At 50.9% G+C, this 24,803-nt stretch overlaps 1 protein-coding gene and 2 non-coding genes across 3 annotated transcripts in view; all 3 read left to right on the top strand.

Annotated features, from left to right (window-relative positions):
• Positions 1 to 24,803, top strand: part of QARS1 (glutaminyl-tRNA synthetase 1) — a 284,740-nt gene that overhangs the window by 153,122 nt on the left and 106,815 nt on the right. Inside the window, exon 12 of the mRNA XM_078661809.1 lies at positions 18,113 to 18,191. Coding sequence (XP_078517935.1) covers positions 18,113 to 18,191 — 79 coding nt within the window. The remainder of the gene's footprint in view (positions 1 to 18,112; positions 18,192 to 24,803) is intronic.
• Positions 17,785 to 17,916, top strand: LOC144783554 (small nucleolar RNA SNORA14). The gene has a single exon (XR_013601510.1). It is a non-coding gene; the product is annotated as a small nucleolar RNA SNORA14 (small nucleolar RNA).
• On the top strand, positions 23,846 to 23,977 carry LOC144783553 (small nucleolar RNA SNORA14). Its single transcript, XR_013601509.1, has one exon. It is a non-coding gene; the product is annotated as a small nucleolar RNA SNORA14 (small nucleolar RNA).

The raw sequence follows: 24,803 nt of genomic DNA, 5'->3' as shown, positions 1-24,803 counted from the left end.
CATGATGGCATTTAATACATGGATTTACAGGAGGCCACTGGGCTTGACTCTTCCACTGATACAGAGCTGATTTCCAACTTTAAGCTGCCAGCAGAAGTGAGTGCTTCCTTTGCTGTAATCAGATGTGCTGGAGCTACAGCTACCTCCTGTTGAAGTGGAGACAAACGCCCCTAACAGTTCTGCAGCCTGGTCCAACTTCCTCTGAGCCCTTACTCCCATTCAACTAAAACCCAGTGGTCATTCATATGTAAGTAAGTAAAGTAAGTAAGTTAAGTCCACATTTGTAAAGTGCACAATCACCCGTAAGGGTCACTAGGCGCTGGGGGCCGTCGGGAAGATTAAGCGAGCTATTGCCCAGAGTCACATGGTGCTGGGCTAACCTGCCGCCGGAGCCGGGGATCGAACCGTGGTCCCAGATTCCAGCGTCAGTCGCCCTGGCCGCGGCGCCACACCTCTCCCTCTCCGGTGAACAGGCAGATGCCAGATTCCGATTGAGGATTCAGTCCCACCACTCTCTATCTAAAGGGGAAGTCGCTAGGTGCCATTCGGTCTCGCTCCCGATCTCCGATTGAGGAGCCAGTCCCACCACTCTCTATCTAAAGGGGAAGTCGCAAGGGCGTCTAGGTGCCATTCGGTCTCGCTCCCGATTGAGGAGCCAGTCCCACCACTCTCTATCTAAAGGGGAAGTCGCAAGGGCGTCAAGGTGCCATTCGGTCTCGCTCCCGATCTCCGATTGAGGATTCAGTCCCACCACTCTCTATCTAAAGGGGAAGTCGCAAGGGCGTCTAGGTGCCATTCGGTCTCGCTCCCGATCTCCGATTGAGGATTCAGTCCCACCACTCTCTATCTAAAGGGGAAGTCGCAAGGGCGTCTAGGTGCCATTCGGTCTCGCTCCCGATCTCCGATTGAGGAGCCAGTCCCACCACTCTCGATCTAAAGGGGAAGTCGCAAGGGCGTCAAGGTGCCATTCGGTCTCGCTCCCGATCTCCGATTGAGGATTCAGTCCCACCACTCTCTATCTAAAGGGGAAGTCGCAAGGGCGTCTATGTGCCATTCGGTCTTGCTCCCGATCTCCGATTGAGGATTCAGTCCCACCACTCTCTATCTAAAGGGGAAGTCGCAAGGGCGTCAAGGTGCCATTCGGTCTCGCTCCCGATCTCCGATTGAGGATTCAGTCCCACCACTCTCTATCTAAAGGGGAAGTCGCAAGGGCATCAAGGTGCCATTCGGTCTTGCTCCCGATCTCCAATTGAGGAGCCAGTCCCACCACTCTTTCTCTTAAGGGAAGTCGCAAGGGCGTCTAGCTGCCATTCAGTTTTGCTCCTGATCTCCGATTGAGGAGCCAGTCTCACATCTGATCCCAGTGTGCCCGGAGTTCCATGGGCCATCAGCTCTGCTGCTGTTTGAGGTCTTTAGGGAGGTCATACTACATATTGTTGGCACTCTTTCGGCTCTCTCTGCACACCTTCAGGCCCCAAGGATCTGTAGGGGCCTCCAGTCAGGATACCACAGGCAGATCCATCCTCTTTTCACTGAGTCTGTGGGGCACGCCTCGCATTCCTCATCGACTCCCGGGCTGTCTTCTGTTCCAGCTCCAAGGCCTGTGATGGTCCGACTCATCATCACTGGTACCAGATAGGAATCTATTGCGGGCTCCAGTGTTTGACCCTGAGCCGAATCAGTCTTGAACCGAGGACTCCCTCTCGTACACCTTGTTCCCGCACAACCTGATTCAGACAATACATTTCGACTACCAGGGAGCCCTGCTCAGAGGCTCAATCAGCTCAGTACTGATTCTGATCAGAGTTTGCCAGCATGATTTACCCCAGCATGATGGCATTTAATACATGGATTTACAGGAGGCCACTGGGCTTGACTCTTCCACTGATACAGAGCTGATTTCCAACTTTAAGCTGCCAGCAGAAGTGAATGCTTCCTTTGCTGTAATCAGATGTGCTGGAGCTACAGCTACCTCCTGTTGAAGTGGAGACAAACGCCCCTAACCGTTCTGCAGCCTGGTCCAACTTCCTCTGAGCCCTTACTCCCATTCAACTAAAACCCAGTGGTCATTCATATGTAAGTAAGTTAAGTCCACATTTGTAAAGCGCACAATCACCCGTAAGGGTCACTAGGCGCTGGGGGCCGTCGGGAAGATTAAGCGAGCTATTGCCCAGAGTCACATGGTGCTGGGCTAACCTGCCGCCGGAGCCGGGGATCGAACCGTGGTCCCCAGATTCCAGCGTCAGTCGCCCTGGCCGCGGCGCCACACCTCTCCCTCACCGGTGAACAGGCAGATGGGCTTGTGCAACTGGCTGACGCCTCCCAATCCTCCTTTTCTCTCACAGCATATTACTTATGGGGGTTTAGTAGTCCGAGCGTCCACCAACCAAGTGAATTCTAATTCTGTCCAGACAACCACCCCGGACAGGTAGTCTAAAAGGATTGAGGTGTTTGGGAAACTAATGTTCTCTTCGACCAGCCTAGCCCCGAGGTCAGTCACTGCGGTGATTTGGAATGCTCTAGATGCTACCATTGCTTGGGGGGAGCAGTCTACCCTAGTGTGGTGCTCCATTGCCGTGCATGGTTTCGATCCACAGGTTTTGCTGGAGCTACGCAAGCATCCCCTATTGATTTGCCTTTTGATGGATCCGGCCTGTTTGGCAAAATAGCTGATTGTGTCCTGGATTGCTTCGAGGAAAGCTAGGACACAGCGATTATTGGCCTTTTCCACCCCTGCCAGACAGTTTTCTCATCAGATTTGGTCCTTATGCGGTTACTTCAGAGATTCAGTAAACGGGTAACAACTGTTCCTGACCCAAGTGCAGGCACCTTGACCCTTTTGTGCCTGGGGATCAGGCAGGTAATGTGCAGGTCGCATGGGGCACCGATCTTCCCAAGCTCTCTCTCCTGTGACATTTGCCTCCAAGCTGCTTTCGTTTGCCCTTACCAGTGCACAGCCACCCTGTGGGAGACAGTCTGACCCATTCTCCCAGGGTAGCAATCCGTCACATCTGATAGGTGGATCATCACAAAGAGCAGCACCCTTCCCTTTCTTTTCCACCTGTAGGAAGGTGGATATCTGACTATGGTTGCCCCCAACTTTTTTTGCCTGGTGTTTTGCTGGTTTTTCGACTTAGTTGACCTGGGGCCCTGCTATTCAGGACCCCAGGCCCACTGCTCTCTCTGTAAAATGGATTCCATGTACCCTAGGTACATACCTAATTGGATACTGAGTCACCTTATCAGCCCCTGTACAGTGTACCTTAGGTACCCAGGGCATAGGTGCACACAGGGCCTACCAGGGGCTGCAGCATGTATTATGCCACCCCTGGCTGGCCATCCAAAACAGACACAACTGGCTGCTTGACAGCTGGGGCAAGGTGGTGTAATCCCCCCTGCTTTAGATATAGTATACCTATATCTAAACCTAAAATGGGCACACAGATCTCCTATCAGTCACTCCTGTGGCAGGCCTTAACAATCCTGAAGGCAGAGTGCTTGGAATCGTGTGAGATGGTGCTCTGGCATGAGCTGAGCCTGTCTGTGGCCTTCGGGATCTATCCCTTAGCCGTTTCCATGATAGCGTCGGACCATATACTTTTAAGTGCCTTATAATCCTCGCGGTTATGGTAACTTTGGTCTGACATTATCTAAACATTTCGTGTAAGGTGTCATACGCTTTGGAATACTACCCCCTCGCCAGTTCTGGCGACGGGGGTAGCCTTCCACCCCTCTAGGGGGAGAAGACATGTTGGTAGCTGTAACCCCGGTTAAAGTTAAACACAGCCTCAGCTCCACAAAATGGATGCTGCCACTGAGACACGAGTCTGACCTCCTGCTGCTGGGAGTCCTTCCAGCGAGGGAGGCCTGGACAAAGGGTTTCCTGCCAGGGGCGGTGCCAGCACCATCCCAGACAAGATTTTGTGTATCCCAGGTAGGCAGGGCTGAGAGGAAGGTGACTGCAAGTGGCACCCCGGTGCTCACTGTGCATATGCCGGCTCAAACCAGTTCCAGGGGCACACCAGCCCCTGATCTGGGGAGAGACCGGACAAAGGAGAGGGGTGTAACCACCCCCCTCCTGGTCCCACCCATGGGCAGGACCTAGTCGCGTGCCAGCCCCTTTTCTTAGAATAAAGGTAGGAGCGGGCACCCTTCCCAAATTGGATAATCTTGAAACTTGAACTACTTTCCACGAAAGGAACTCTTGTCATTCTCTGAAGACTCTCCCTTGTGGCTAAGGAGTAGCCACCCTGCACCAGCAGGCACCACCTAAGCGCTTGCGGTTTGCTGCACGTCCATCCTCCGGATCAAGACTGACCAGCTCGACGAGACCCGGATTCCCTGCCATCTCTGACCTCTACCTGCATCATCAGCCCAGCTGAGATTCGTGGGTGCGACGAGACCCGTGGGACCGGCTATCTTCAAGACCTGCACGACGCTTAACCAGCACGACCGCCGAGGGATCCTCGAGTGGGTGCACTGGGGTTTGAGAAACCCCAACCCTGAGCAGCTCCAGCACCGAAGTCCAGCCCCCCAGCATCCACGAGATCTGCGTGGGGCCCTTCTGCTTCTTTGCTGCTTGCCACGTTGTCCGGTCACTTGCCCGTCGGCTAGTGGCCCTCCTGACGACGTACCACAACGTTTTCACCGCTGGTCTAGGTCCTCTAGACTGGCCCTTGCTCCTTGATCAACCAGAAGCGCCATGGACCCTCCTGGTCCACTCCAGACGCCATTTTGAGTTCGAGGCATGTGGGCTGCTAAATTCATATCTTAGCATTAGATCGCCGCCTAGTGTTGGGCTCGGATGATCGCACATTGTTGTCCTGGAAGAGTCTTCGAAGTATCCTGAGATAGGTGGCTCCTCCCCTGGACTACAGTGCGCATGGGCATCGGCTCCATCCCCAGATTGTTTTTTTTCCGCCATTGGGTTCGGATGTGGTCTCGACGTCTTACTGTCGGAACCAAGAAAAACTAACTTTTAGCGGCCAAAAGGCCTCGATTTTCTTGCGTCGGTATTGTCTGCGCACGGTCTCGAGTCTTCCGTCTCTTGGAGCCGGAATAAGCGGAGTTTTCTTCGCTCTCGGAACTTTGAGGCCTTCTCATCGCGACACGACTGCAAACCTTTTCGGATATGGAGCGGAGCCCGTTTAAGTACTGCCCGCTCTGTGGGTCCAAGTACCCACACATCGATCTACACCCCGTGTGTAACAAATGCCTTTCGCCTGACCACGACGACGGCAAGTGCAAGTTGTGTGCACAGTTCCGCTCAAAGAAGACTCTCAAGCTTCGGCGCGCGATGCGCATGGAAGCTAAACAAGCGGCCCCGGATCCGGAGAACATCTTCGGCGACCAAGACGAAGAGGAACAGGGTCATCATCTCCAAATCTCCCCACCCGAGACGGAGGTCGAGGCGGATCCGGGAGACGACGACGGAGTCGCGGGTCAAGGCCTTGAATACGTCGACGAGGTAGGAGACGACGATGAGATTTATGGGGCCGCGGCGGATAGCTCAGGGGACGAGCTCTGCCCTGAAGGTTACGAGGATACCGACCGGGACACGGGATCGCCTGTCGGCCTTACCCAAGACCCGTTGCCGCAAGCCACAGCCCCGCCTTCGGGCCCGGCCACGGACTTACTTGCTGGGCAGACTGTTTCGAAACCGAAACCGAAACCATCGGGATCGACGACACCTAAAATGGCCGACCCGAAACCGAAACCGAAAGTTAAGGACTCGAGTGTCCCTAAGATGGCTACCGTGCCGGTGAAAACGACGGTGCCCGCTACCCCATCGACTCCGTCGACCTCCGGTCCGCAAAAGTCGAAGAAGTCCGTCGATTCCGATGCTGCGAAATCGAAACCGACGCCAGAGGAGGGGTCCTCCAAGAAAGATGGTCGGCACGGGTCAGCGGCTACGACGCCGTCCAAACCCGCCAAAGTCGGCTCCAAGGAGGCTACGCAGGCACACGGAAAGAAGTCTGTGCCCCGAACACAGGAATCGGAGGCGGTAAAGACAGGATCCGCGCCCAAAGCGCACAAGGCCCACAAGGACGTCGGATCCGAGGGAAAAATCAGACCATCCTCGTCAGCGCCGACACAAACTGTGAGTGAGGCGTCCCCCATAGCCGAATCACTGAAAAGAATCAGGGAGAAGGCCTTTGCCCCGTCGGCTCCGATACCATCGCCGCAGCCGCGAAAAGACACTCCAGCGAAGCCGTCTGGGAAACTTCTCTTTATTTTGCCGCCGAAGGAGGCGCCAAAAGCATTTTCAACCAAATCGGCACCGAAACAGGTGATTTCTTCACCGACTGGCCCACTTCCACGTCAAGTACTCGAATCCGAGGACGATTCGGAGCATTTCATCGACGCTGACACAGGCAAACTGACCCTCTATAAGAGGAAAATCACTTCGGAGCCAGTGGACCCCTATGTCATCCCACTGAAGAAGAAGAGGGTGCCCCTTGACGCCTCAGGCCTCACGGAACCAATCCAGCCTCCTCCAAGACGGAGCCCTACTCCCTCCCCAGAACACTCTGCGGGTGAGGGGTATGATGAGGACGAGCAGTACAATTTCCCAATCAATGAACCTGATGTGCAACCGGATTCATATGATGACACTGGTGACCAGAACACCCAAGGTGCGGGGCAGGACCCGCAGCCTTTTAATGCACGGGCATCCCCGACTGAGGATTCAGCAGGTTTTCATGCACTACTCGAAAGGGCGGCAGCCAATCATGATGTGGACATGCATGCCGACCCGGTTGAGGAAGACTTCCTTTTCGACACTTTTTCAGTCTCTGAAAGGACAGTAAAGACACTGCCTATGCTTAAAGGTGTCCTCAAGCATGCTGGGGACATATTTAAGGAGCCTACGAGAGCGAGAGTGGTCAACCCTCGCATTGAAAAAAAGTACAGACCTGCACCTGCAGACCCCGCATACATTCGGGGACAATTGCCACTGGACTCTCTTGTGGTCGCCAATGCCAGGAAACGTGCCAACTCCCAGACTACGGGTGAAGCTCCTCCCCCGGATAAGGAATCCAAAGTGCTAGAGGCAGGGGGCAAAAGAGTAGCTGCACAGGCATCAAACTTTTGGCGCATCGCCAATACACAGGCGCTCTTGGCGCGTTACGATAGGGCGCACTACGACACCCTAGAACAGATTGTACAACACCTGCCTCCACAGTTCCAAGAGGGCACCAAACTGCTTATTGAGGAAGGAAAGCTAATCTCAAACGCAGCCATCAAGTGTGCACTTGACGCTGCGGACACAGCTGCTAGAGCTATCAACACTAGCGTTATGCTGAGGCGACAAGCGTGGCTCCGCATCTCAGGGTTTAAACCGGATATTCAGACAACGATTCTTAATCAGCCAGTCAATCCTGATAGTCTGTTTGGTCCGGATGTTGACACCACCCTAGAGAAAATAAAGAAAGACACAGAAACTGCTAAGTCTATGGGGGCCCTACAGTCACAACAGTTTCGTGGCAGCAATTTTCGTCGCTCAGGTGCACGTGGAGTCACCAGAGGACAAATGGGTCAACAATCCCAGTTCTCAAAAGGTGGGGCACAATCCTCGTTCACTAAACAGAACAAGGGAGGTTACAGGAATAACAGCAACAGAGGTCGCGGCAGAGGAAACAACAGCTCCCGCACCTCTACTCCAAGCAAACAGTGACTCTCTGTCACTGCCCCCCGACCACCTAACACCTGTCGGGGGGAGACTGCAGCAGTTCCTGCCCGTCTGGAGAAACATCACCACAGACAGGTGGGTGCGACAACTAATCCAGTATGGTTATTGCCTAGAGTTGAAGTCCACTCCACCCAACATCCCGCCAAGGCAACGGCCTATGTCCGCAGAGCACTTGCTCTTATTGCAGCAGGAAGTAGTGGTGATGCTGCAAAAGGGAGCAATCGAGCTCGTGCCGGTGGGGGAGGAAGGCACGGGGGTATATTCCCTGTACTTCCTTATTCCAAAGAAGGACGGATCTCTCAGGCCCATTCTAGATCTACGTCCCCTCAACCTGTACATACTATCAGAACATTTCCACATGCTTACACTGCAACAGATTCTTCCCTTGCTAAACCAGGGAGACTTCTTAGCAACCTTAGATCTCAAGGATGCTTATTTCCACATTCCACTACACCCGTCACACAGGAAATACCTCAGGTTCACTATTCAAGGCAGGCACTACCAGTTCAAAGTCCTACCCTTCGGAGTCACCACAGCCCCGAGGGTGTTCACCAAGTGTCTGGCGACAGTAGCGGCGCACCTCAGGAGGCAGAACATCCATGTCTACCCCTACCTAGACGACTGGCTCGTGCAAGCCAAGTCAGAGCAACAGTGCGCCGCAGACATGTCGACTACAATTCACCTTCTTCACGATCTGGGTTTCTCCCTGAACTACCCAAAATCGCATCTTCAGCCGGCGCATGTCCGGCAGTTCCTAGGTGCAACGATCAACACCCTGACGGCCATGGCTCAGCCAAACCAAGTCAGGATAGACAGCATGCAGGCTCTGATCCAAAGGTTCAGGCCACAACACTCGCTTCCAGCGAGAGTGTTCATGCAGTTGATAGGCATGATGGCCTCCTGCATCTTCATAGTCCCTCACGCACGGCTACATATGCGCCCGCTCCAGGAGTGCTTAGCGAATCAGTGGACACAGGCTCAGGGACAATTGACAGACCTAGTGTTGGTTACCAGTCGGGCATACGACTCTCTGCATTGGTGGACTCCACACAACCTTTGCAAGGGCCGACTGTTCCAAGAGCCCGTGCCGCAGATTGTCCTGACAACGGACGCATCTCTCCAGGGATGGGGAGCTCATGTGCTCACTTACACAGTGCAGGGACTATGGACGACGCAGCAACAGAAGATGCACATCAACTATCTGGAACTGATGGCAATCTTCATGGCGCTCAAGTCCTTCATTGTACATCTGTGCAACAAAGTCGTGCTAGTCCGGACGGACAACATGACCGCGATGTACTACATTCAAAAGCAGGGAGGCACCCACTCGCCACAGCTGTCTCATCTGGCTCAGAGCATGTGGAAGTGGGCCATTCAGAGGAACATTTTCCTCATGGCAGAACACCTCCCAGGAAAGGACAATCAGATGGCGGATCTGCTCAGCAGATACAGCCATCAAATGCACGAGTGGGAGATACACCCATCTGTTCTCCAACCGTACTTCCAGCAGTGGGGTCATCCGGAGATAGACCTGTTTGCCACAAAAGAGAACGCAAAATGCCAACTCTTTGCCGCCAGGTTCCCTCACCCACAGTCGCAGGGGAATGCGATATGGATGAACTGGTCAGGCAAATTTGCGTACGCTTTTCCGCCAGCCCCTCTAATACCGCTGGTCGCAAGAAAGCTAAGGCAGCACGAGATGACTCTCATCCTAGTTGCTCCAACGTGGGCGCGCCAGGCTTGGTACACCACGTTCCTCGAACTCTCAGTGGTGCCGCATCAAAGACTGCGCCTCACGCCCAGTCTTTTGACGCAGAACCATGGAGACATTCAGCATCCAGATCCGCAACAGCTCAACCTGGCGATCTGGCTCCTGAAGTCCTAGAGTTTGGATACCTTAACCTACCTCCGGAGTGCATGAACATCATCAGGGAGGCGAGGAAACCAACTACTAGAGCATGCTATGCTGCAAAGTGGAAGCGTTTTGTCATTTACTGTACAGCCAATGACATCAACCCGCTAGATGCATCTATCCCCAACATCATCTGCTATCTGTTGCATCTTTACAAGTGCAATCTAGCGTACACTTCCATTCGGATACATCTATCCGCCATAGCGGCTTATCTCCAGAACAGGCAGCACCTCTCTGTCTTCAGAGTGCCTGCCATTAAAGCCTTCCTTGAAGGTCTGAAACGAGTCATTCCCCCAAGAACACCGCCAGCTCCGGTGTGGAACCTCAATGTCGTTCTCACCAGACTGATGGGACCGCCATTTGAGCCACTGCACTCGTGTGAACTCCAGTTCCTTACGTGGAAAGTAGCTTTCCTTGTAGCTATTACGTCTCTGAGGCGTGTCAGTGAGCTGCAGGCGCTCACAATCCAAGAGCCATTCATTCAAATTCATCCAAATAGGGTAGTGCTACGCACTAACCCCAAATTCCTTCCGAAGGTGGTGTCACAGTTTCATCTAAACCAAACTATTGACTTACCAGCATTCTTTCAAAACCCGCAAACGGTGGCGGAAAGAATGCTCCATACCTTAGATGTACGGAGGGCGTTGATGTACTACATAGACAGAACACAACCCTTTAGAAAAACAAAACAACTCTTTGTTGCCTTCGCACCACAACACAAAGGCAACCCGATTTCCAAGGCAGGGATAGCCAGATGGATTGTTAAGTGCATCCAGATATGTTATCAAAAAGCCAAGCGCACTTTAACAATACCCCCCAGAGCGCACTCCACACGCAAACTGGGGGCATCCATGGCTTTCCTAGGGAACATTCCTTTAGAGGATATTTGCAGAGCAGCCACGTGGGTTACACCACATACCTTTACAAAACACTACTGTGTTGATGTGCATTCCAAGCAGCAAGCTGCTGTAGGACAGGCTGTTCTGAAGACACTTTTTCAGGTTTCTGCAGCTGGCACGGGCAACCGCCGCTGATGGAGGGACTGCTATGTATTCTATGCTAAGATATGAATTTAGCAGCCCACATGCCTCGAACTGAATATGCTACTTACCAGTATGCATCTGTTCTTGGCATGTAGGGCTGCTAACATTCATATCGCCCGCCCTCCTCCCCGGTGCCTGTCGCAGCTGCAGATATACTATTGTATTTATTCATTAGCATGGACATCCTTTACACTTTTCACTCCATCTTCTGCCACAATGGCGAAAAACAATCTGGGGATGGAGCCGATGCCCATGCGCACTGTAGTCCAGGGGAGGAGCCACCTATCTCAGGATACTTCGAAGACTCTTCCAGGACAACAATGTGCGATCATCCGAGCCCAACACTAGGCGGCGATCTAATGCTAAGATATGAATGTTAGCAGCCCTACATGCCAAGAACAGATGCATACTGGTAAGTAGCATATTCATTCAACCGCGTGGGCTTGCCTTTGCCAAGGTTGTTGCTCCCATCCTGGATCCAGCATCGCCGACAGCAGACACCACCGTGGGACAGCTCGCACCCCCAGCCTGGCCGTCGACAACGCCTCCTGGTCCGTGTGGCTGCAGAGTCCAGCGTCACCCACTCACCTGATCGCGGTGACTTCATCCGGAGCCAGCCTGGTGCCCACACAATCACTGGCTAGTGATTAAGAACTGAGTCCCCTCTGCTTTCAGGTCGCCTTCTTCGCTGATCCAGCCTTGGATCGCCCCGAACATCTTCACTGGTCGCCTGCCAGCAACATCTTCTTTCAGGCTCCATAGACTACAACGAGGATTCCCGACGTCATTTGAACCCTATGCAGCCGCAGCCCCTGGGCTAGGTAACCAGAGCATTTCGGTGCTCCAGCACAGGTTCACTATCCTAGTGTCCAGATCCTTTTTCGTTTTTAGTCTACCTAGTCGGATTCGTCCGGAAACAGTAACTTTAAAAATACTAGCCCCAATAGACTTTGTCCCGCATCCCGCGTAAGAGTTCCCACTCTGCACCCGGGTTCCCTAGGCCTCCTGCTCCTAACCTGAGGGTTCAGTAAGGTAGTCCTAGCGGTCCTGAAGCCTCTGGATCGTGTTACTTACCTGCTAGTATTTCGCATTTCACTTTTAGAGTATATGGTTTTTCGTGCCCCTCGGGCATTTGCGTTCTTAGTGCAACTTGCAGTATTTTCTTAAGAGTTTTGTATTGTGCTTAGCTCCCTGACTCATAAAGAGTTCAGGGTAGTCTTGTTATTAATAAATATCCTTTATCTTTTTTAACAACTTGTGTGGTGTCCTTTCACTTGGTGTTCAAGGGGTATATGTGATGGTAAAACAGCTGGCTTAACACGCCCTCTAGAGTTTAGCCTAAAGACTGCTCTTGTCCACGCTACTAGGATAGCTGGTCTATAAGGTTGACTTACAACCAATCATCAATGAGGGTTGTTTGGAATGATACAGAGTGATCACTAGAATAGTGAACACTATATATCAGGCCAACTTCTCACACCACCCACCAGCGTTTCCTCCAGAAATGGGGGCGCGTTGTTCCCACTTTTATCTCATACTGAAGAAGGATAGAGACCTTCATCATGTTGTCGATCTTTGCCATCTCATTGCCTTCCTCTGGAATTAAAAATTAAAAATGCTCACTCTGGTCGAGGTTCTTTCTGCACCGGTCCGGCTGAATAGATGGTGTCCTTGGACCTGCAAGACATGTACTTTCATATACTCGTCCTAAGGTTCATTGTATGCCAGGGGCATTTTTAGTTTGCTGTGCTCCCCCCCCCCCCCCCCTCGTCCTCCCCAGCACACCTTGGGTGTTCAAGACCGTGATGGCGGTGGTTGCTGTCCATCTAAGGAGGTTGGGGTGTCAGTTTTCCCCTACTTTGAGGAATGACAGTTGAAGGCGGGCTTGCCACAGTCGATCATAGACCACCTCTATACAACGGTGACCCTTATGTAAATGTAAATCCGTATTTGTAAAGCGCAAACCACTCGCCCTTACGGGTCTCAGAGCGCTGGGGGCCATTGTGGAAATTAAGCGAGCTATTGCCCAGAGTCACATGGTGCTAAGCTGAGCTGCGGCCGGAGCCGGGGATCGAACCGAAAGCCCTGTTATCTGAAGTCAGTTGCCCTGGCCGCTGCACCACACCTCTCCTTATGACATTGTTTGGGTTCTCCTGAACCAAAGTCATACCGGACTCCTTTGCAGAGGCTTTCTTTTATACGAGCGGTTTTGGACATGGTGCAGTTCCGTGCTTTTCCTCTGATTCAACAAGTGCAGGACATTTGGGCTATCAACTTCCACCTGGAGAACCACAACGACCGCAACACCACGACCCTGCTGGACAACCTCGCTAACCTCGGACTTAAGCAACTGGTGACCACCCCCACCCACTACGCCGGACACACACTCGACCCCGTCTTTTCATCCAGCAAGGACGTCGCCTTCAGCCACGCCACAGGACTCCCCTGGACGGACCACAGCTGCGTCCACTTCAGCTTCAAAAGGAAAACGATCCACCACCAACAGCAACAGGTTGCACGCAGAGGCTGGAACAAGATCACAGCCGACCAGCTCGCGACTTCCCTGAGCAAGAACCCACCCACCAGCGCAACGAGCCCCAGCCAAGCGGCCACCAACCTCACGAAATGGATCAGCGACTGCGCAGACGACCTCGCCCCTCTGAGGACCCCGCCTAGCAGACCCGGCAGCAAGAAAGCCCCATGGTTCACCGACGAACTCAAGAGCTCCAAGAAGGACTGCAGAGCCCGTGAGAAAGCCTGGCGCAGAGACCCAACACCGGACAACATGACTGCCCTCAAGCTCGCCACCCGAAAACACCACCAACTGATACACGCCACCAAGAAAACTGCATTCAAGGAACGACTGGACAACAACGCACACAACAGCAAGGAACTCTTCAACATCGTCAAAGAGCTCTCCAACCCCAACGCCGGAAACAACGACATCACCCCTTCGCAAGACCTCTGCAACTCCCTCGCCTCCTACTTCCACAACAAGATCGCGGACATACACAACAGCTTCAGCACTCAACCGACGCACGCCTCGACCGAACCACCGCCCCCCACCACCACCCTCCGCTCTTGGACCCCGATCAGCACCGAAGACACCATCCGCACGATGAACTCCATCCACTCCGGATCTCCGACCGACCCTTGCCCTCACCACGTCTTCAACATGGCCGACGCTGTCATCTCACCCCACCTGCGGGACATCATCAACACCTCCTTCAACACCGCTACCTTCCCGGAGAGCTGGAAGCACGCCGAACTCAGCGCTCTACTGAAGAAACCATCAGCCGACCCCACCGACCTCAAGAACTACCGTCCCATCTCGCTGCTCCCGTTTCCCGCAAAAGTCATCGAAAAGACCGTCAACAAGCAGCTGGCCGCCTTCCTCGAGACGAACGGATCTCTCGACCTCTCGCAGTCTGGCTTCCGGGCCAACCACAGCACCGAGACCGCCCTGATCGCAGCAACAGATGACATCCGAGCCCTGCTCGACAACGGAGAAACAGCGGCCCTCATCCTCCTAGACCTCTCCGCGGCCTTCAACACTGTCTGCCACCGTACCCTAGTACAGCGCCTCAGCAACGTCGGAATCCAGGAGAAGGCACTGGAATGGATCACCTCTTTCCTCGCCGGAAGGACACAGAGTCCGCCCCCCCCACCCCCTTCAGATCAGAAGCCACCGAAGTCATCTGCGGCGTTCCTCAAGGCTCCTCGCTGAGCCCAACCCTCTTCAACGTCTACATGAGTCCCCTCGCAGCCATCGCACGCCAGCACAACCTCCACATCATCTCCTACGCCGACGACACCCAGCTGATCCTCTCCCTCACCAACGACCCCGCCACCGCCAGAGCCAACCTACACGAAGGGATGAAAGAGGTAGCCGAATGGATGAAGAACAGCCGCCTGAAACTGAACTCGGATAAGACGGAAGTCCTCATCCTGGGATCCTCACCCTCCGCCTGGGACGACTCCTGGTGGCCCCCGCCCTAGGCAGCGCACCCAAACCAACAGACCACGCACGCAACCTGGGCTTCATCCTGGACTCCTCCCTCTCCATGACCAGACAAGTCAACGCCGTCTCCTCGTCGTGCTTCAACATCCTTCGCATGCTGCGCAAGATCTTCCGGTGGATCCCCACTGAGACCAGGAAGACGGTCACCCAGGCCCTCGTCACCAGCCGACTGGACTACGGCAACTCCCTCTACGCCGGAACCACCGCCAGACTCCAGCGGATCCAGAACGCCTCAGCTCGACTCATCCTGGACATCCTCGTCGCAGCCACATCTCCGGGCACCTGAAAGACCTGCACTGGCTCCCGGTCAACAAGAGAATCACCTTCCGCCTCCTCACCCACGCACACAAAGCCCTGCACAACCAAGGCCCAGGATACCTCAACAGCCGCCTCAACTTCTACGCTCCCAATCGCCAGCTTCGATCGACCGGCCACGCCCTCGCCGCCGTCCCCCGCATCCGAAGAGCCACCACAGGGGGAAGGTCTTTCTCCTACATCGCCGCCAAGACCTGGAACTCCCTTCCGACCCACCTCCGCCTGACCCAGGACCACCTCGCCTTCAGGAAGCAGCTCAAGACCTGGCTGTTCGAGCAGTAGCGAACCCAATCCCCCCCCCCCCCCAGCGCCTTGAGACCCTCCGGGTGAGTAGCGCGCTATACAAATGCTTTGATTGATTGATTGATCCCCATGTTTTAGCCTAGTCCTGGATCTTGGTGTGTGGAGCTATGACACTCCTTAGCCTCAGCATCCCATTTGTTGACTACGCCAGGTGGTGTATGTAGGCTCTGCAGTGGGATCTGATGTCCCAGTGGATCAGCACCAAGAAAACTTGTCATAGGTCATCCAGGTCTCAGAGGAGACTGCACAAGCTCTGCAGTTGTGGCTGCTCGACCGCAAAATGGCCAGCTGCAGCCCCTCACATAGAGCTTAGAGTGGTGACGGATGCATCACTGCTGGGTTGGATAGTTCATCTGGGAGCGGTGGAGATCAGAGAACTCTGGTCTCTGCCAGAAAACTGCCTCCATATCAATATGTTGGAGCTACCATTCCTTTGGTATTGAAGGCCTTCCTACCCTCCATCAAGTGGCGGCTGGTACGGGTTCTCACAGATAACACCACCCCGTGGTACTACAACACACAGGATGGAGCGGGGTCCTGGGTATTGTGCCACGAAGATCTACGCCTGTGGAGGTGGGTGGAACGTTACGAGTACATAGAATGCCAGGGCCGGTGGTACCTGGCGGATCATGAATGGCAGCTACATCCGGAGTTGGTACAGGGTGTCTTCAGACAGTGGGGAGTACCTTAGGTAGATCTTTTCACCATGACAGAGAACACTTAGTTTCTAAACTTTGGCGGGTTTGAGTTCTTGCAAAGGTGCTCCGTGGGAGCGGCGTTTAGACTGGCGTGAGTCACGGATTCCTGTATGACTTCTTGCTCTGTCTCTCCTGCCAGGAGTTCTGAGGATCAGGAACAACGGGTTCCAAGTCATCCTAGTGGCCCTGGATTGGGCCAGAGAGTGTGGTACCCGAAGCTTCTGAGCACGTACATATGCCCTCCAATTGGGCAACCACTCCAGAAAGATCTTCTGTCGCAGCGGCAGAATAGTGTCCTCCATCCGAACCTGTGTAATTTATACCTCCAGGGATGGGGATTGAGTGACGGCGTTTTACCTGCCTACCGAAGTTATAGGTGTCATTCTGGCTTCCAGACGCCCTTCCAAAAAGCATATTTATGCCAGGGACGGGACAAGTTTTGGTTTGACGTAGCACCCACTGGGCATGCCCTCTGCAAGCCACGTTGTCAGACATTTTGTTGTTTTGTCTGTGGCCCTGTAAGGCCTTCTGTTGGGCACAATGAAACGTTCATTGTCTACCCTTTTGGCTTTACTGCATTTACTGGACCAACTGTTCTTGCTCAAAGCTCCTGTTGTGATGATGCTTATCAAAGGTTAACACATGTTCCCTCCAAAACCATTTATGATGCAAAGTGCGACCTTACTTTGGTTCTGACTTTTCTCCTGTGTATGCCTGTCAAGCCGATGCACAGCTGATTGTTGTCTTTTAACACTAGAAACAGGCTTTCTCATCGCAACCCCTTCAGCTTGCCACATGAGTAAGCTACAGGCTTTCTCCATGCAACTGCCCTACATATGCTTTTTTACCAGCCAAACTGGTGCTGAGGACCAGGGTGGCCTTATTGCCGAAAGTAGGGACTCCTTTTTGTGTAATTCTTCGTCCTCCCAACATTCTTTGCCCATCTTCACCCCTACCAAGAGGAAGAGCAACTCAATCACAGGCGACCCCAAAAGAGCTTTACACTTTTACATCGATTGTACCAAAGACCATCTTTGACTATCAACCTTTTGTGGTGTTCTATGGGACACAGAAAGGTAAAGCTGTGCACAAAAGGATTTTGTCAGGCTGGATATCCCTTTGCCTGAAGATCTACCACACATTGGCCAAAAATCTTTCAAGCCTCGACTTAGGCGTGAGTTTGCGCGTTCACAAAGCACTTCTTCCGTGACTGCCAGGTTCGACGGAAGGGGCATTTAGTCTATTTCTTTCTGCAGGATGTTTTGGTCTGAGCCCACTCCATAGACCCTCAATTTGGGGAACTACTGCTTTGGTATCTATCGTAACGGTGACAAATCTGTAGTTAGAAGTATCCATCAGAAGATGGAGTTCTGGTAGGTGCTGGAACTGCACATTCCTCACTGCCCTCCCACCTCCACATCTAAAAATGTCCAAAATGAGAGATCTGGTACCTCCAATTTCTCTATGCTCCCCGGGCATAGAAAGGGTCACGGAAGCCTTGCAGGGGTAGCCTTATATGCAGTTTTGCTCCATGATTCCAGGATGAAACAAAGTTGACGCACAGGCGCACGGCGCCACCTGTTGTGTTGCAGGACCATTGCTATGAAAACGCCAGGTGAAGAATTTATGATTAGAAAGAGCATCCATCAGAAAAAAGGTGTTACTTTTCCTTGTGGTTTGTGGAAAAATGAATAGGTTGCAAGGCACTGTCTTGTGGGATTAATATTAATGAGGTATTAGTGGGGCATGCTGTGGGGTGCACAGAATGGTTGGATTCCTTTTGTTTTCTGTTGGAACCTGGGGCGCATTCCTAAAACCCCTCTGCGGTCACCCCTCCATGGCTGTAGAGACAAGAAGGAATGCCAGAGCAAACTAGCGAGACTTCCAAAGTGCAGAAACCTGTGCTTCTGACCTATTTCACCTCTCGCACAGTCCTCTTAAATGGCTACCGTAATAGTGTGTAATGAATCCCTCTGTGCGTTAACCACACCAATCTGATTACCAGAGCGAAATAGAAACTATTCATTGATTTCATTTTACATGTCTCATTTTCACAAGTTCTGCAAAACTGCTGAAGGCTTTAAGATGATAAAACATTTACCTTAAACTTACTTTTCCGTCTGCTCTCAGGTTACCAGCCTTATGCAGTGACGCATGCATCGGACAATTTTGACCAGCTGTATGAGTGGGCAGTGGAGCTCATTAAAAGGTCAGTGGACTTTGTAATTCAGCATTTCTTTGTAGACCAGCATCAGTGTCGTGATCCCAAACTAAGCTTCCTCAAGCTTCAAACAAAGACCAAGCCTTGTGCTCTAGCATCCCGATTGCTTTGTAAATAAGGGGTCAAGAAGGACCGACATTGGGGCGTGTCACGTGCCTACACTGATTCTCGCACACCTGTGCCAATAAATAATTCATTGAGGCTCGGAGGAACTTGACAAGATGTTTCAAATGACTTAATTTCAAACTGTGGTGTTGGGAAAACTGATTTGAAATCCTCACTTGACCAAATTCTGTGATCCCGGCAGACCACTTTATTCACCAGCCCCTTAGATCACCTGTCATCCAATATTGGGGTTATTCAGAACATGCTTCCCAGAATGTGCCTTATTTAGAAAAACAAATTACTTAATTAACAAACCGTCTGCATTTCGTTGCTCTTGATGAGGCTTATTCTGCCTGTATAAAAAAAATATATGTATCTGCCAATATCATAGAAGAACAATAGGTTGTGTTATCTAAGTGACGCCTCTCTGGGCTCCATTAAAGTTATGAGTGAAATAACGCATTGGTATCCCTGCCCATGAAATTACTGAAACTGCGGGTCTCTTTAACTTCAGGGTGTAAGAATAGTGCTATTTTCTGAGTTTTTCCCAGGGTCACTTTGTGAAATGAACAACTACCACAGTTATTGGGGTTGCCACAGTAATCGCCCATTTCTCCCTGATACTTTTACCTCACTCCTTAAACTTTATCTAGGTGGCAAACTGGACTGAGAAAAGAAGTTTAAATGGCTCTCCCATGCTGACAGGAGGTGTCAAGGCTTCAATAGGACTTAAATGTGACATCCCTGGATGTGACATAACCGAGCGGTGTATGGTGCCACCACGGCGGTGTGACTACGGTTAATTTTTTTTTTCATGTGCCTCAACACGTATTGGGATTTTCTCCACAACCAAAAACTATTTTTTAAGTGCAATTCCTGAGGACAATGCCACTGAAGATGTCAGACGGCGCTAGGTGCCACTCTTGCCATTCCAGGGACTTCTTCGCTTTCATACAATGCTTGCACTTGGAGTTTAAATACTATGCACATCTCCTGGATCGCCTTCGAGGACCTTGGCTTACCTTTGCTATCATAGACAGTCGGGCAGGTCCTTGTTACGCGTCCTTGGTTTGTAATGAGCATTGGTACCCTTCAAGAGCCTTTCCCCAGGATGGGTATGGTGCAGCAGATTCACTTCGGAAGAGGTAGTCTTGATCAAAGTTCCGAACCTACTGAGCAGATGAATTGTCTTGACCTCGACGTTGGAACTGATCATGGGACAGGTCTACCAATCAGCATCTTGGCTCTCTGATCTAGACATTCTCTTTGGAGCAGTGCATATTCTCGTGGATATAAGCTGACATTAGTACATGGCGCGTCTGTTTGGCACTCCTGGATCCTCTTTCAGCCCTTTCTAGTTCCTGGCGCTAAGCCTGCTGAGCTGGCGACGATCATCCAAGCGTAGTCACTAAGGCTCTGCTGTCCTCCATTGGGCTTCAAGATGCCGGCATCTTTGAAGCCCGCCTCTGCTGGTGGCCCCTCCTCCGATGCCAGTTGACTTTGCTAATAAGCTGAACATCGCTTTGGCAGCTGTTGTGGCACCAAATTCCTAGACATCTACTTCGGCGTTGACACTGATGCTGCATGTGGCTTGTATCCATCTCCAATCCCCTGTCCTATTGGGCGCCCTTCACTGATGCTCTTGCAGTCCTTGCTCATGCCTCAGTTGAGTGTTTTGCTGCCCGTAGGCACAGGTAGAAATAGACTCTGAAATCTTGTCTGAATTGGTTCCCCAAACACTTCATGCTTTCAGCCCTCTTGTTTGTTAATCATGATAAACCCCAGTAGTCCCTTCTGAGGACCTTATATCTTTAAGGAAAGAGTTGCCCAAGCCGGCGGGCGTTAAAACCAGCATTCTGATCGACTTGTTTTGGATGTGTTGTTGTGTCTCAACCTCTGAGATATGTTTGATTATGTCATTAGGGAGTAGGTCCTGTGAGGTGGCCTCATGGTCCCCAGCAGCATAGGAAGACCGGTTATTTTTAATTTCTCATCCAATTACAGTGGGCCTTGGACTACAGGCTTCAGTTTTACAGATGTTGCCACTTTTTTCTTTCCCTATCCTAAGCTTGACTGTGAATGTTTGTGGACGGAATAGATGGGGAAGAAAATGCATCCCTCATGGACAAAGCCTCTGATGATTCTTGCCTCCTTTAACAAGCAGGCTTCCCCGACTATAGAGAATGCGGTCAGGAGCTGATGCCCCGAATGGTTGGCCTACCTTCTGTGTTGAACATACCCATGAAGGTCATGGTAGGGAAGGTGGTTTTGGGAGCCTTCGACCCTACTGGTGACGCCAATCCTCCCTTTGATAGCCAGCGACACTTGTCCTTCCGTAGCTGTAGAGGGCATGGCTTATTTGTAGAGCACGGAGACCAGACGCTGTAGTTGTCGTCATGGACATCCCTGGCTTCACTGGTCAGACCATGTTGATCGTCTCCTTTGGGAGTAGGCTGAGCTGGTGAATACATCCTCGTGAACAGACCTGCTGGGGCTGAGTCTATGCTTAGATTTTCTTTCCCCCACTGCGAGACCCACTTGTTGTACTGTGTGCCTTTTAGTCCCATGATACGCAGTTCCAAACTAACCGAGGAGCCTGAATTTAGTTCTTCTGAAAGGAAGGACCTCTTTCTACAAGAATATCAAATGCTCTCTGAATTTGACTTGTGCTCAAACGTGTTGGGCCTTGAGGCTGCATGTTTCGCAGTCCTCCATTTTATCCATATTTCCAGACAATATTTAGATTACACATTGGCTAATGGTTTGTCTTGCTGGTCTTCTACACTTTGAGGTGCGGAGGTGCTTTGCCCCTGTCCTAGCTTTGAAAATCGGGAGCATGCTGTTGTAATCACATTATTAAACAGACATACTAGATATTTGAACCAGCTAATTCAGCCTCTTCGGTGCCTCTTGTGTTGTGAAGAAGTAGTGGAACCGTTTGGTTCACGGTTGTTGATTTTATTGAGTTATCGGTGCTTCGGTGCATGCTTCTTTCTCATGTTAGTGATTTTTATTAGATCTTTGCATCTGCTGCCTCTTCAGATAGAGTTGGTCAGATGGGTGGTAACTTGCCGACCTGTAGTACGGGAATTCATATTGTTGCCATGTGGAATATCTGCTGGTTGGAGTTCATTCAGTCTTTTTTTGCTCTTTTGCACGATTTTGACTAGGTAACGTACCGTGGTTTATATCGTATTTGCATGGTCCTGGTTTCGGTCTATAAAGTTTTGTTTCTGTTCGAGTCTGAATTGAAAATGTTGTCTAGGAGTGCACGTACAACACTTGTAATCAATGGCTACTTCTGTAGTGTAGGTTTGTCTCTTTAGATTCGTCTGTGGTATGGGCTTAGCATTCGTGGGAGGGGTGACCACTGGCTCTGTTGCCTGGGTCTGTGACCAGGTGGTGTTGGAGGACATGAAGCCACTTTAAGTAGGAAAGGGTTCTTTTTCGGCTCATTTAGGCTCCTGTGTAGTGGGTTTCATCTTTTGGCCTTGCAGATGGGGTGCCACCTATAGGCTGATACCCGCTTACACTCCTTCTTCGGTCTAGCAGCAGATTGATGCTGATTGGGGTTCCTATGCCCTTCTGTTCGATCATCCCCTTTTGGGCCTTGGTAGAGCTGGTAATACTTTGCCGGGGGAGAGTAGTCGTTTGATGTTGGACCCTTCTGTGCAGCATTGTGTTTCCCGCTGTTATTCGTTGGTATTCCACCTATTTTTACCATATCGTTGAACGGGATGTTGCACATTCGCCTTTCTCCACTGCCAGGAGGGAGTGTACAGGGAGGGTGCAGGTTGGCTACTAGAGGGTGCAGGTTGGCTACTAGTCTCCTGGTGTTAAGCAAGCCATAGCTGGAGTTGTGGCATTTCCATCAGCATGGCACATTACGTTTTTATGGTCTTATGGCTCTACCCACTGTTTTCATAAAGAAAAAATATATTTATTGGAACTTCCAGCTGAAATTAAGGGTCTGGTGTTACACGTCTGGGTCTTTTCTTGGGATGTTTATAGAACATCTTGTCATTTAGTCTCCTGCAGAAGAGACCAATTTGTCCTGCTGTTCTGTGTGTCGTCAGCTCGAGCCTGCCCTGCCTGGCAGCGGGGAGATTATTCGATATCTTGTCACTAAGCTTTTAATCTCAGCTCGTTCTCACGTGGATGACTCCATTCATGGTTTTGCTTGGCACTGTTTGTCATTACTTTGGTATGTAGTCCAGATGGAAGAATCTTCAGGCAGGAGTATCCATCAGAAAAAAAGAGGTTACTATTGGTAACAATGTTTTTGGTGAATATTCTTTTTTCAGATTCCTCGACGCCTGTTCTGAGGAGTGTCATTTTATACTTAATTAGGTTTAAGTTCTTTTTGTGCACTGCTTTTCTGTTGTGCCCTTCATCAGTCTCGTCTTTGCCTTGAAAGGAACGGATATCAGAGTGCAAACATCATGCCATATGTAGTTGTTCGATCACAATCCAGAAGGTACCTGAGCCTTGTTGGTGTTGTGCCAATACCTACCGGCACTGGAGCGCTATTTCGAGTTTTCCAGATCCAAGCTGTTACCTGGATGAGAGATGAGCAGTTTGCTAGAGTATCCCCAGAAACCTCTTTACTGAAAGTACTTAACTTCTAAGCCTATTCCATCCCAAAGATGGCTTGTTTGGCTTGAAAGGGTTCCATGCAAATCTGGAACTTCCTGGACCTTAAAATGGGGGTGGAGAGTTCCGGGGCAGATATCTACCAGAGTTCACTGTTAGTTGCTCTGTGTAGATGTTTCTGGTGGAGGAAGTCAGAAACCTTGGGGTGTGGTTGGATGACAAACTTTCTTTTACCTCCCACACAAAACGTGTGGCAGGCACATGTTTTGGTACTATGCAGTGTCTTCGACCCATCTTCAAGTTTTTTGATGCGGACACCCGACAAATCATAGTCCAAGCTCTGGTTCTTACCAGACTGGACTATGCTAGTTCTTTATTTTTGGGCCTAAATCAGGCAGAGCTAACTCGCCTCCAGAGGGTCCAAAATGCGGCGGCCAGGATGCTGGTTGGCCTTCCGAGGTTCGTGTCTGTCCGTCGAACTATCCAAGATCTCCATTGGCTACCTGTGGGGCAAAGAATTAAGTTTAAAAGCTCTTTGCTTAACTTTTAAAATTCTTAAACTGGCTTCCCCTCCTATTCTGTCGCAGACTATCCTTCATTATGTCCCCTTCAGAGCTCTTCGATCCGCTGGATTAAATCTTGCAATTGTGCCACGCTTCAAAAAAGCTAGAGTGGGCGGACGGTCTTTCTCAGTGTTGGCGGCAGCTCTCTGGAACTCCCTGCCAGCCCCTCTCCGTTCCATTCCCGACCTGTTCCCGTTTAGAAAGGCACTAAAAACCTTCCTATTTTCAACAGTCTAGTCCTATTTGCAGGTTCTATCTGATGGGTCATCTCTACTATGTTGTGTTACACAATCTCCAAGCGCCGGGACGCCACTTGGCTGTGGCAGCTGAGCGCTATATAAAATAAAATAACATAACATAACATTTCTGTTGCAGCTTGATTCGCATTCCTAAAACCCCTCTGCTGTCTCCTCCGTGGCTGCAGAGACAAGATGGGATGCCAGAGCAGAGCAGTGAGACCTCCACAGTGCAGACACTGATGTGTTTCTGTGCTATTTCACTTCTTGCACACTTTTCCTTTTTTAATGTTTATGAATAAGTGCCTTAATGTTAGACGTTAGTACGAGTTCAGGGAATAAAATCTCAAAAGTATGCCTCACTGCACTAATGAATCTAGCAGGAGCTACTGGTCTGGAGATTGAGATATAAAAATAGTAATGTTATAGTTACGTGACTATGGGGCATATGTATGTAATTTTCATTTAGCGATTCTCAAATAGCGATTTTTAAGGAATTGCTATTTGAGAATTGCAAAATGGAATGTATGTAATAAATCACATTTTTTTTGCGAATCTCTAAAATTCCTTCATTGCGATCAGCAAATTGCGAATCGCAATTAAGGAATGAGCGTTCCATTCATTCCTATGGGCCTCTTGGCCCATAGGAATGAATGGGGATACATTCTGAAAATTGCGATTTTCTATGAGAAAATCGTAATTCCAAGGGTGCCAGGGTGTCTCAAGGACACCTGTTGCACCCCTGGAATGTGCCTGTAAGTACATGTGGCAACACACATACATGCCCTAAGGGCATGTCTGTGCGCCACATGGCACTTTGAATTTTTTTTAAATGCATTTTAACAGGAAATTGCAAAACACCATCTACTTGGAGTAGGCGGTATTTTGCGATTCCTTAAGCCAAAATCGCAATTTGCAAGGCACCCCTACATATCATTTAAGGAATCGCAAAATTGCGATTCCGTAAATGCTTGAGCAAAATAAGGAATCGCAATTTTTGCGATTCCTTATTTTGCTATGTGGCCCATACATACCAAAACGCCGTTTGCGATTCGCAAACGCCGGAATTTGCGATTTGCAAACAGCTTCTTACATATGCCCCT

Source organism: Lissotriton helveticus, chromosome 9, assembly GCF_964261635.1.
Source record: "Lissotriton helveticus chromosome 9, aLisHel1.1, whole genome shotgun sequence".
NCBI classification, from domain to species: Eukaryota; Metazoa; Chordata; class Amphibia; order Caudata; family Salamandridae; genus Lissotriton; species Lissotriton helveticus.
This window is presented reverse-complemented; position numbering and strand designations above follow the sequence as displayed.